The sequence below is a fragment of the Amblyomma maculatum genome, chromosome 8 (genome assembly GCF_055883805.1).
Source record: "Amblyomma maculatum isolate TAMU_Amacu chromosome 8, ASM5588380v1, whole genome shotgun sequence".
Classification (NCBI taxonomy): domain Eukaryota; kingdom Metazoa; phylum Arthropoda; class Arachnida; order Ixodida; family Ixodidae; genus Amblyomma; species Amblyomma maculatum.
Window position 1 is genome coordinate 36,300,547 of NC_139351.1, and position 13,126 is coordinate 36,313,672.

At 46.1% G+C, this 13,126-nt stretch overlaps 1 protein-coding gene across 1 annotated transcript in view; it reads left to right on the forward strand.

Moving 5' to 3' along the window:
* The window catches only part of LOC146180981 (tRNA:m(4)X modification enzyme TRM13 homolog), a 94,246-nt gene that overhangs the window by 14,354 nt on the left and 66,766 nt on the right, over positions 1-13,126 (forward strand). Inside the window, exon 5 of the mRNA XM_084576210.1 lies at positions 238-309. Within this exon, the coding sequence (XP_084432336.1) occupies positions 238-309 (72 nt within the window). The remainder of the gene's footprint in view (positions 1-237; positions 310-13,126) is intronic.

The following is a 13,126-nucleotide window of genomic DNA, read 5'->3' on the forward strand; positions in this document are numbered from 1 at the left end:
TCATATTGGTGCATCTAACACGCGGGAAATTTGGTAGGTTCTATGACATCCTTTTTGCTTTCTGGGAAGAAATTCCACTTGGGAAAGTGCAGACAACATAGGAGATCCTGTTGTCCCCATGCTTGACCTCCTTTGTGCGAGGCACGACTTGTGGCAACTTTGAGGAGAAAAAGTCATTTTTGTGTGTTGGTGTCCATTAATTTGGTATTTCATAGAAGTCTATACAACATTTTTCAGGACTTTTTCGTCAGGAACATCAATTCTGGTACCCTGTCACTTCCTGGTGAGCACCCATGTGTGACAAAAAAGGTACGAGTCTTTTGTGTTCTGGTACCTCGAGCTTCACAAAATAGGTTTGGACAACGAAGTCAAAATGGAGACAGATGTTCCACTTAATTGATCACAAGAGAAGTGGGTGAAATTGAGATGAAAATTCTTCTGACATGACGACTGTGTGAATTAGTCACATGCTTTCCTTTTGTGCGGTTCAAGGTGTCTTACTTGTCTTTTAGATGACTCATGCAAAGTGAAAATTGCTGTCCCAGTCTGTCCCCTAATCCACATTATTATTGCCAAAGAGGCCACACATGTTCCAAAACATCCTCCTTCATTTTGTCTTGAGACTAGTACGTACATCTAATCTCTGATATTTGTTTCAATTTCATCTGCCCTTCAACTCTGTCTTGAGGCTGTATGTCTGTTCTTTTCTCTTGTTCTATACATTCTGCGTCTGTGCTTGTGTGAAGTCTTGCTCTAGATCCCCAGGTGGTCGAAATTATTCTGGAGCCCGCCACTACCATCCCACCCCTTTCTCTCTTTCCGTTTTCACTCCTTCCCTTAAGGTGGGGTTCAGGTGTCGACAGAGCAAGTGTGACAGATAATGCGCCTTTCCTTTCCTGTGGACCAATTGTTATTAATATATCATTAGTTCCCTGCATTCGCTTCCTTTTTTTTTTTTATGTCTATTTTTAGTAGATAGAGTGGGCCTAACAGTCTTGCTTGGCCTCGTTTCTTTTTTTTTTTTTTGTAGAATGTGTTTCACTGCAGTTGTGTATAGGTGGCCTGGCAAATAATGGCCACGCTACCAGTGGTAGAATTGATAAGTACCTCGTGGAGTGGAGGTAGTCATGCCGTCTGCTTGCCGTGTGTTATTCCTATGCAGTCATCACATCATAAATTTGTCTTCCACGGTGATTGCATCATTGCACAAACAGCATCCGCGAACAGTGCACTATGACGCAAACTTCAGAGCATCTCAAGAATCAGTTTTCTTTGGAGTTCAAGTGCTTAAAGGAGTATAGACACCAATTTTCGATGCGCTGGAAAGAATGCGGTTGCTTTCCTGGTTATACACAGATGCTCCCCAAGTAATCCCAACGTCTCATTTTGCCGCGAACATATTTTAATTTGATTTTAAATACACGCCAGGCAAAGACTCCGTGCTTCGAAACCTATCGACAGTGACATCTCTGTGACGAAAACGTGTACATAAGTAAACAACATGATGCCATCAAACAACTGTGACGTGGAGTCGGCAGAGCAAAGAGCAGTGACGACACGGGATAGCTCACCGCGTCTGTCCTGTCTGTATTGACTGGGCACCCCAGGGAAAGCTCTGGGCTTCTGCTCGCGTGACTCAATGGCTTTCCACACTGTCTTTATTGCTGCATGTTACAACTACTTCACCAGGCATCGATTTCGCGATTGGCGTGTTTTTCAAGCTCAGTACTTGGGTATGCTTTGTGCACGCGCACGGACACATAGATCGGACTCCGAAAAGGAGGAAGCACAATTGATTTACTTGTTTCAATAGCGCTGCACTTGTGCAATTTGAACCTGGTGTACATTAAGGCTGCCTGCTGTACTCGGTTCCCAAGAGCATTCCAGCACAAGTGCACAGCTTTCGGCAACGGCGCCGCCCGCTGGCGCACTGGGAGACGTGAACTGTGGCGCTGCTCCCCGCCTGCCCTAGACGTCGCTGGGCCTAGCTGGTTTCACATCGAAGTGGCAGCGGAAGGCGCTTCGGAATGGGCTAACGCTGTAATAAATGTTGTACTTTTGCACCGCTTTACTGAGAAGCCTATGGCATAAAAAATGCATTCTTGATTCGCAAGACTCCATCAGAAGTGGAGCAAGCAGACGCATGGCGCGTTGCACTGGCGGATATGAAAAACAAAAAAACTTGCTTGTATCGCTGTAATCACTCTACCAGCGCCTCAGTATTGGTCAAACAATCCTCCCAATTCATTATTCATGGTCCTTTGTACGAAGTTGCTATGCACGTGAATAAACAGTGATCCACGACGACAGATTACCGATAACGGAGGCTGTTGGATCTGATCTCGGCGGGCCGTTTTGCATATCCAGATCGCCTTGACTCCGCCAGATGGCGCCACATGCTTGGACGGCGCCACTCAGACCTGCCGCGTCGGGACCAATCAGCACGTGAGAACGCGTGAGCATGGGCAGCTTTAGCGCGGTAGCAAGTCACTGTGGCTGACGTCATCTGATCATTCCATGGATTTTTTTTTCATCTGAAGCAGTATCAGCATATCGTCACGAATTTTCTGACATTCGCTACCACTTGCATTCGGTATCTCAACGAAATATGTATGCTACTTCATAACCCCTTAATAGTTCAGTTGTCTACTGCAGTGCTGCATATTTTTGTAGTGCTTAATTTTTCAAGTCATTCCATTGGTTTTGAGTGCAAATTTAAGATGGAGATGATAGTATTGGGGTTTAATGAATGAAACAAGCTGCTCCAAGCCTGTAGTGCATGTATTTAGCGGCATGCATGGTGCTTGTTTTTGGGTTGTACCCTAGCACTGCTTTGCCCATTCTTCTGTTTACTATGAGAGCGACCCCATTCCTTCTCTTGGATTCGTGCCCACAATTACAGTCATAATGGTCGCCGGAGTTAAATGCTCCCATTTCGGTCCACTTGAGCTCGCTGATACCCAAGATATCAATGTTCAATCTGTCCATTTCTCACTTGACGACATCCAGTTTACCTTGCATCATAGATCTTGCGTTCCATGTTGCTATGTGATATATCTCCTTGCAACATCGGATTTTCTGGTCGCTTCCCGACACATCCACAACTGACCGTCCTTTTGGCTTTAGCCCAGCCGCTTCATTCGTCCTGGAGCTACTAGGAATCTCCCTTTGTTCATCCCCAGTAACATGTGGGACGCCTTCCAACCTGGGGGGCTCATCTTCTGGTGCCATATCATTAATGCTATTGTGACTGACCATAGGGTTTTCTTGGCAGGAAATACTGGAGTGGGTTGTCATTACCTTCTCCAGTGAATCACATTTTGTCAGAACTTTCTGCCGTGACCTGTCTATCTTGGGTGGCCCTACACAGCAGAGCTCACGACTTCGAGTTTCACAAGCCCCTCCACCACGACCAGGCAGTGATCCCTGCCTATTTAACCTATATGCAGAGTGCATCATGAGGAAGGCCGGTCTGGACGAGTCTTCAGCTGGAGTGAAGATTGCTGGAAAACGTATCAACAACCTTAGATATGCGGATGATACCACTTTAATGGCAGAAAGTGAAGTGGAACTCAAGAGACTTCTGATGCGCGTACAAGAAGAGAGTGAGAAGTTTGGGCTTAAACTGAACATTAAAAAGACAAAGATCATGGCGTCTTGCCCTATCAAGTCCTGGAGCATCAAGAGACAAGAAGTGGATGCTGTGACAGATTTTCTCTTCTTGGGCTCCAAGATTACCTCGGAAGGAGACTACAGCCGTGAAACTAGGAGACGCCTGCTTATGGGAAAGAGAGCCATGGTTAGCCTTGACCGTCTAGTAAAGAGCAGAGACATTAGTCTGACAACCAAGATCCGTATAACTCGTGCTATGGTCTCGTGCTATGGCAGGCCGTGGGGACCTTTGGCGACGCCGGCCCATTCGACGGCCTTGAACTGAATGCCAGGGTCATCGCTGGACCTTAGCTTCTCCTAAGCTTGTTTAGAGGGATTAGGCAAAACTTGTGAGGGAGGCTTTTGTGCTTTGCACGCCCAGATCATATGCTCGAAGTTGTCTTTCTCCCCGCAAAAGCGGCAGAAAGGATTCATATCCTTATTTATGAATTTTGATATGTAGTTTGGGTTAGGGAGGGTCCCCGTCTGTTGCTGTCTCCATATGACTTGCTGTTGTCTGGTCAGTGTTTTATGGGGTGGTGGGAGTGTTCTTCTTATTGCTTTGTAATGTGCGGTGAGTTCATGGTATGATAAGACTGACTCACCGAAGGGTTCCGGTTCCTGATTTTGCGCCACCGCTCGGTCGGCTAATTCTCGAGCGTATTGGTGGGCAGCCTCACTACCCAGATTCCCCGCATGAGCTGGGGTCCATATTAGTTCGATCTCTCTCAAGAGATGAGATTGTCTCATTTTACTGAGTATTTGTGAGGCGGGATTGGAGACTCTACGTCTAGCAAAGTTACTGATCGCCAGTTTGAAGTCGCTTACTATGGTTGTTGTATATTAGTAAAGGTGATGGCCGCGGCCATGGTGGCCTCCTCCGCCGCTAGGGGTCTGGATGTGGAAACCGTCTCCGCCATAACGAGTCTCGCTGGGTTAATGTGGGGGTGTGTGACTCCACATATAGAATATTTATGTATTAGGGTCTTCCGTGTCTTCTGCAGCGTTGACATTGATGACATCTTGTAGCCGGCTTAGGGTCTTGTGCAGGCCTTAGCTCATGCTTCTCTTTGACCTTGATGTGCGTGGGGGTTCATGTTCCGAGGAAGAGGTTTGATGGTGATCCTTTTTTAGATATTGCATGGAATAGTTTGAGGGAAGTCTTGTAGGGTTTCGCCCTCAATACTTAGTTTCTCCTGTATTGTCCTGCTGACGGGCATGCTAGACAGGCGCCTTATTTGGGCAGTTCGTTGTGCTTCTTTGAGTTCCTCGTAGGTATTATGGACCCCGAGTTTCAGAAGCTCTTCATTGGGAGTCGAGCGAAGCAGGCCCATTGCTGTTTTGTAAGCCATTTTAATGATTGCGTCGACTCTCTCAACTTCGTTTTTTCGGAGTTTTAAAAGTACAGGAGGGAGTAAATAATCTTGCTTATGATGAAGGCGTCTATGAGTTTGAAGAGGTCGTGTTCTTTCACGCCTCGTTTTCTATTAGTAATTCTTTGTATTAGTCTGGCTGTTTGGTGAACCGCCCATTTGAGTTTGATTGTTGGGGCGTTTCCAGAGTTTGTTTGCAGCCTGAGCCCCAGGATCTTCATCTCTTGGACCTCTGTTACTTCCATGCCCTGTATAATGATTGTCGTCAAGGGTGCATTTAATTTGCCTTTATGAAACACTCTAAGCTCACATTTTTCAGATTAGCATTCGAGGCCCGCTCTCCTGGCCTCTTCATCGATGACGTCTGCAGCTGCTTGAAGAGCGGCCTCGATTTCACCATGAGAGCCCTTTGTTTCCCATACCGTAATATCGTCCGTGTAGAGGCTGTGCTGTACTCCTGGTATTTTGACGAGTCTATCCGGGATCTTGAATAATGTCAGATTAAAGAGGAATGGTGAGAGAACAGCCCCCTGAGGGGTGCCTCTGTTTCCCAGCTTTATCAAGTCGGATTTCAAATTGCCCACATGCAGTTCCACTGAGCGTTCACTGAGAAAGGTCTTGATGTAGTTTTAAACCTTTCACCCAGATTTAATTTCGTTTAGGTGTTCTAGTATAGTATAATGGGAGACATTGTCAAATGCTTTCTTTAGGTTGATAGCCAGGATGGCCTGCATATTTACCTTGTTAGATCTGTTAATGATGTCATGTGGCAGTTGAAGCATGACATCCTGTATAGAAAGTCCCCTTCTGAAGCCCACCATGGTGTGGGGTAGAAGCGAGTATTCTTCGGCATAGTCTTGCAGTCTATTAAGTACAACATGCTCCATTAGCATGAGGTAAGTGAGATTGGTCTTAGGTTATCGAGGTTTATCATCTTGTTAGGTTTTGGAATCAAAATCATTTTGGCGTGCTTCCAGGATTAGGGTATGCTACCACTCTCCCAGCATTTATTCAAGTAATCCGGGAGCGCTGTGACCGACTTTAGTTCTTGGTTTCGCAGCATCTTATTATCGATTTTATCTCGTCTAGGCGCAGATTTTGTCTTGAGTTGAGACAGTGTGGCCCAGATCTCTGCATCCGTGAAAGGCTCGTCAAGAGTTGGGTTGTCGTGTCCCGTGTAGGTTGAGTACAAATCTCCATCTTTGCGGGAGTTTACATATTCATCTTGTAGCGATGATATCAATTGTTCCCTGCTTCCGGGATATGCATGGATGATGTGGTCTACAGCGTTTCTGTGGATTGTCTTGGAGGGGGCTAGGTCAAGGAGGTGGTGCAGAAGGTTCCCGTATTCTTGTTTCCAAGCTTCCGGTTAAGTTCGTCACATACCTGATAACAGTTCTGGCGTGTAAGGTTAATGGCATGATCTTCAATTTCTTTCTCAGGCCATACAATGCCTAGCTTGAGCTTCCGATTCTCTGCTGCTTTTTCCATTTTTTCATGAGGGCATGTCTGGCTTCCCACTTGTGCGCTAGCCTGGAGTCTAGGATGGTCTGCTTCCCGTCCGTTTTATGCTACTGGTGTGCTTAAGGGCATCTACGCATATATCCTGGACCCACTTCTCCAAGTTTGAGATGCTGTATGGCGCGTTACTCTCCCTGTCTTTCCTGAATTTATCCCAGTCGGTGTGCTTACAGGAGTTCCATGCCCTCCTATTACGGTAGTTGGTTCTATTGTAATGGCGAGAATATAGTGGTTGCTGTTAAGGCCTTCCCCGGTGTTGAGCCATGTGGGATTGATAATGTTTCGAGCTAGTGACAGATCAGGATTAGTTTTCCTCAATATACTGTTGCCAGTTCTCGTTGGTTTGGTAGTATAATTCAGTAGCGTGAGGCCCAGCTCCTGAATCTTCCCTAGTACTGCTGTGCCTTTACCATTGGTTTTCAGGTAACCCCATTCAGGGTGATGGGCGTTGAAGCCCCCAACTACGACAAGCTGATTCCTTCTGGCCTTCCTCACAATTTTTCTAGGAGTTTACGTGCTTCCTAGGTGTGATCCTTGGGAGAGTTGTAGGCATTGAGAACGTAGGTGCTCCTCTGTCCCTTTTTGGCGGGAATGATTTCAACAAGAGTATAATCAAGCTTTACGTCCTCAATTTCGTGCTCCACATAGGTGATGTCCTTTTTGACCAGGACAGTCTTTGCTGGGTATCTAAGGCTAGTTCGCAGTTGCATAATGGTAACATATCCTGAAAGAGTAGCCGCTCTGGAGGGTTCTTATACTGCGATAATGTCTGGTTTGACAGTGGTGTAGATCTGTAGGGTGGCCTTCTTGCGTGCCTTACAGTTCCACTGCCAGACTGTAATTATTTTTCGTTTGGCGGAATCTATGTTTTACTTTGGCTTGTCCCCTCCGCGCCAGATGGAGATACGGTAATTTGCTCCTGCCCCATCACACCATGCAGTACTGGTCCTATCTGCTTAATCTGCTGATCTGCGCTCTCATGCGCAATGTTAAGTTCTTGCAGAATCTGGGTGGCCTCCTGCTGCCAATGTTCGAAGCCAGCAATGGAGTTCCCAAGTTCTGACACTCTGCCATTTAAGCGCTCTTCTATCTGATTCATTCTTTTAGAGAGCAGGACTTTTGGAGCACTTCCCTAGGAGTATTCTTCATTCTTTTTCTTAGCGGTAGAGGTCTCCATCTCCTCAGTGGGTGCCGGTCTCTCAGCTGGGGAGACGTGATCTGTCCCCATGGGTGGGTTTTTTGAAGTTTGCGTTACTAGCTCTTTTTGAGATTTTTCACTTCTGAGGGATTGGATGAGTTTTGTTTGTGATTCTACCAATTTTTCTAGTTTATCTATGCGGAAAGAAGCCTCTCAATAACTCTTGCCTGATCCCTCACCTTATCATCGTTGTCTTCTTTCTTCCAGGAGATGGTCTTGTCATCCGCGATGTTGCAGACGCAGACATTCTTGGAGTCCTTTTTTGGCTGGGGTCCCTTGACCTTCGTCCGGAATCGGTGCTTCTTTGGTTGGACTTGCTCCTGAGCCTTTGCAGAGGTGGGCAGGAAGATGAGGAGTCTCTCTGGTAGCTAGCTGCGTTCTGGGTCTTCGCTCTTCCTCTTGGCTGTTGGGAATTGTCAGTGTCGGTCTTCCTGGCGCTTGTCTCTGGTGTTCTGCCTTTGACAAAGTGGAACTTGCAGTTGCTGCTGTCTGTATTGGGGGGCCCTTTGCATACAATGCATTGAGCCTTGCAGGTCGGTTTTTTGTCTTCCGGGGGTGGCAGGTGGTTATCTGGCATGTCACTTTTTTGGTTCGGGGACATACGTCCTATGTATGTCTTATTCTTCTACAGTTGAAGCATGCTTCCACCCTGCTGAGAAGCAGAGCCACATTATGTAGGGCTCCCGGATACTGGAGCACTCTGGGGAGCGTTGTACCAGCCATGATGACAACAGTGTGGTTGGATTTCCCATACCTTCTTGTGGATATAACATCAACATCCGGGTTCATGTTCTTTAAGTTGAGTCTCAGCCGCTCATCCAATTCCACGCTATATTCATTGTGTACTATGCCCTTGATAGAGAGATCCGGAGCTGGTACGTAGGTTTTGACACGGTACGCTGGCCGTTGAGGGTGAAGGCCACTACTTTTCTACAGGCTTCTCCGCGACCACTGCATTGGGGTGGTGACAGTAATGATTTGGTTGATTGGGTGTCGCTGGGCAATATCTTCTTCAAACTCTTGGGCATCCTTGATGCCAGCTGCACTGTCTATCGCCTGAAGTAGAGTGGTCCCTCCCCTTTCAAGAAAGGGGCCACTCTACTTCAGGTGTGCTGCCAAGAAACATACTGGACGGCGACGGCGCGAAAAGCAAGGATGCGCTAACAGCTGGCTTTTTTTTTATTGAAGTTCTCAGCAGTGGGAGGCGGGTTCATTTGCGAGCGGGCTCATTACGCGAGTGGGCTCATTATGTGAGTAAATACGATATTTATTTGCACTGCATTTCACGGTTGTCACATGAATCGTACGCGCCTTTGCGTCGAACGCTATCCTACATCATGCGACAATAGAGAGCTTTAGTTTACCGTGATCTGCCACTCCGCGTTCCACTGTGCATGCCCAGATCCCTTTGACGCCAATAGGTGGCACCACATACTTGCTATCGGCACATAGAGCTGCCGCTTTGGGACCAATCAGCTTGTGCGCCCCGCCCATGCGCAGTAAAAGGCCACAGTGCCGGATTGCGAATCACGGTAAACTAAACCTCTCTAATAGTGCCACGAACAGACCTTCATGTGCCGCTGCTGTATCGCTCGCTTTCTCGCGCTTACATACATGATCGGGGAATTTCACCCCGTGATAAGAAGAGCACCTCACATTGGCGCCGCTAATCGGTCGTCCGGCTGTTTTAAAACCAGTAGGTCGCTTTCAGCTCGGACGCAGGATGGCAGCGCACGAGCAGCCGGTCACCATGTGCCGCACTCGTGCCTCTCCGCGCTCGTGCCTGTCGCGTCTAGCACTGCACGCAGTCACGCGGCATGTGTGTCCCCGAAGTATTTTCAGATTATGAGTTTTTGCGATCGTCGTCGTCCAGTACTTGTATCGTCTGCCGAAAGTCCCTTGCTCGAGACAGCTTTCTGTAAAATCTTTTTCACAATATCCCGCATTTCCCAAAAGCGCAACCGATGCACTCCTTGGGAGTTCTGGTCAGGCGTCCGCGATTTGGTTATAGGGCACAGCAGCATGGCTGGAGAGACCCGTGAGACATCCGTGAAGTGTGCTCAGCCTGTTTCGGGCTGCGTGCGCGTCGCGGGCACCGTGGTCGCGATGATCGCGGCGTCAACGTGGTGAAACCGAAACCATCGAAACAGACGGCCTACCCCATCACTAGATAACGCCTCCACTTGCTGGAAGCCTGATGCTGATAGCGCTGAATAATAACGAGGCCTGAACAGCGAATTTAGGCAGAAATTTTTTTGGATCTGCATATAATACAAGGGGGAAATCTGACATGATAAAATTATGCAGGTTTTACTGTATTATATGTGTGTTTTTACTGTATGTCTTGACTACAAACTGCTGCCTGCAGGCACTTCCACTCACATATAGACGTCATCTGTTTCATCTTAGTTTAGGAGTACTCTGCAGGCAATTTTCAGTTCGTACTGTCGGTTCCAGGCGAGGTTGCAGCACTGATCTCGGCGTACACATTCATTTTGGGCTAATTGTTCGACCTGCATTTACGAGCAGTTTGTAGTTTGAGCAGCATGTACTCTCCCTTCAGAGTCCGGCCTGAATAATTAAGATGGGATTTGTCATCTCTATTCTCATTAGCTCCCTGTTTGCAATTTATGTTTTGGTGACTGAACACGCGTCCTGCACTCTACCAGGGCAGCATCAGCTAGGAGAAGGGAAACTCGGTCACCATGAAGAAGGGATTTTCGTCGGAAGCATCTATCCCTGTACCAGTTCACCTCATCTCTGAGAGTGGCTGTGCTCCCGAGGCTGTTTAAGCTGACGAGAGTGGGCTTCTTTCATTGCAGTTGAATTGCAGGGATTTCTCCTTTAAACTTAGGGTCTGCAGCCCCTCTTTCGTAAACATCTGCACATATTTTAAAGTTCCCAGTTCGTCGGACAGGTCGGACAGGGAAGCACATCAAGACTGCATCAGCAGTCTTGATGTGCTTTGGGGGTTTTTGAATATATCGCCACTTTGAGATCCCAGTGATGTCGTATGCTCAGAGTGATGTGCTCGTGCAGAAATGAATATATTTTCAAAGAACTTGTCCTATTCTAAACAATAATTTTAGGACTACCAAACCAAAACTGCCAATAAACGAAGCTAAACAGTCTTTAAACCCACTGCAAATCCTGCCTTCCACCGTGCAACATTTGTGCCCGTTAAACAGCGTAAAAACCCACTGAATTTAGCAGCAAAACTGTTAATTTGGCAACAGTGGAACCGACAAGTAATTGTGTCAGATCAGTAGTTTCGGATCAGCTGTGTGTCAGATCAGCAGGCGGTTTCACAGCCTGAAAGTACTGGGTCGATTATAATCCCCACCCAAATTAACTTAGTTTTCTTTATCACTCAAGTATTTTCCTTTGGTTACATGCATTTTCCTACAAATTTGGCACCAGTTGAAATATTTTGACCTCATCCTGAATTGTTCCGTCAGGATTGTTTGTTGTTGACAAATGGCGATGACGAATTTTCTGCAATGCTGTTTCTCACTCCTACACGCAGGGTCATCTTTTATGCTGCGGGTTACTGTAGAGGAAATCGGCATGAGTGAGGAAACAAAATGAAACATTGAAGTCACGGACATCAGCTGTCTTTGCAGTGATGGTAGAGCAGTGGCAGCTCATCTCCTGGACTTGCTTATGAATACAGCCACTAGGTGGCTTTCAGTGGCACCCCTATACGCAGGCCTATACGCCCCATGCAAAGCGCTGGCCACGGCACGGTTGGCGGAGTTGAAAATAAATCCGAGGGCGGAGCCGGCCGCGTCATCTGCTAGCCGTGTGTTTCTATGCAATCCTTGTGTCATGGATTAGTTTTCCCGCTGCGCTTGCATCGTTGCATAAACTGAATATGCTGCCAACTCACTGTGACACAAACTATGGGGCATCTCCAGCGATAGTTTTGCCTTGGGTAAATCTTCGAAAGTGATAAAAAATGCTCCGGAGGTTGTATTTACTTGTCCCAGCTCGGCGAGCAATACGACCTAGAGTGTACTTTACGAGTTCACTTCGCGTTAACAAATCGCTTGTCATTCCCGTCTCATATTCGGTATTGAAGCATTTCAAATATCGGCGAATCATCGTGAATTTTCTGAAGAGTGTTATTATTCGCGTTTAGGTACAGAAAAAATATTATAGTTGGTTACTGAATAAACCTTTAATAGTTCACTTACTTAGTGCTGTGCTGCGTATTTTTATGGCACTTAATTTTAGAAGCCATTAATAGGTCATGAGTGCAAAGTAAAGACGGACATGACGAGCATCAGGTACGAAGCTTAATTAAGTAAACATGGTGCTCCGAGCGCATCATACATGCATCTATGGCCTATAAGCGGTACTTGTTAAGAGCAGCATCTCTATATATTTTGTTCTCTTACTTACCTAAGCACATAAGCTTTATGATGAGAAGATTGTAAGCGCTCGTTTTGTGGCGTTTCATCCATTTCCGTCTGTATACGCTATAAAATGTGTCATCACCGCGGTCCGATCCATTATTACGGCTAAGCCCATTTTGCACATTTTATTTCTCCTCTTGAGCAACTAAAAAGAAAAAAAAAAGAAAAAAAGAAAAGAGATAGAGCCCGTGCCAGCAAAAGCTATACCGGGCTTGAAGCCAATTAAAAATAAATAAAAGGGAGCAAAAGCTCACAATTAAAAAAAAAAAATTTTTTTTTTAAACAGTGAAATAATAATAATAAAATGAAAACGAGGTCCGAGTTGCAAGAGGGTCTATGCTGGCATAAAAAAAAAATACAAACTTCCAGAAGGTAGCATCCAGACCTGCAAACAAGACAAAAACAGGAAGCAGAACTGGAAAAGCTAAGAACAGCAGCAAAACAACGGATATACAAACTGCTGGCTGAACTCGCAAGGCTAATCCTACCTGTAGTCTGCGATAACCTCAACCTCTCAGCCTCAGTGGATATACAAAAAATGACAAGAAAGTGCTGTGAGAGACAGACTGGAGTAAAATAGTAAGCAGGACAGTCCACAACAAATAGAAATGAAATAGAAATAAAATGAGGTGGAAAATAGAGCTTGGCAGTCTCCTACGGCATTGTAATTAGTAGGTTCATAAAAATCCAGAAAGAGAAAAAAAGCTTTAATAAGGAGCAGAAGAATGTAACAGAAAAAAACAAGAGAAAGTGCTCATAAACCAAACACAGGTGAGAGAGAAAGGGAAAAAAGGTATAGCCTAGGCAAAACAAAAGAAAAAGAAAAATGCTTGAGAACCTAGACTGATGCAAAAGCAGTCTGTCACTATACAGTGATATCAATCCCAAAAAGGCGCACTAAGAGAAATGCTAGAAGAAGATGCCTATAACAAAACTACTGCACCACTATACCGGACAGGCCTGAC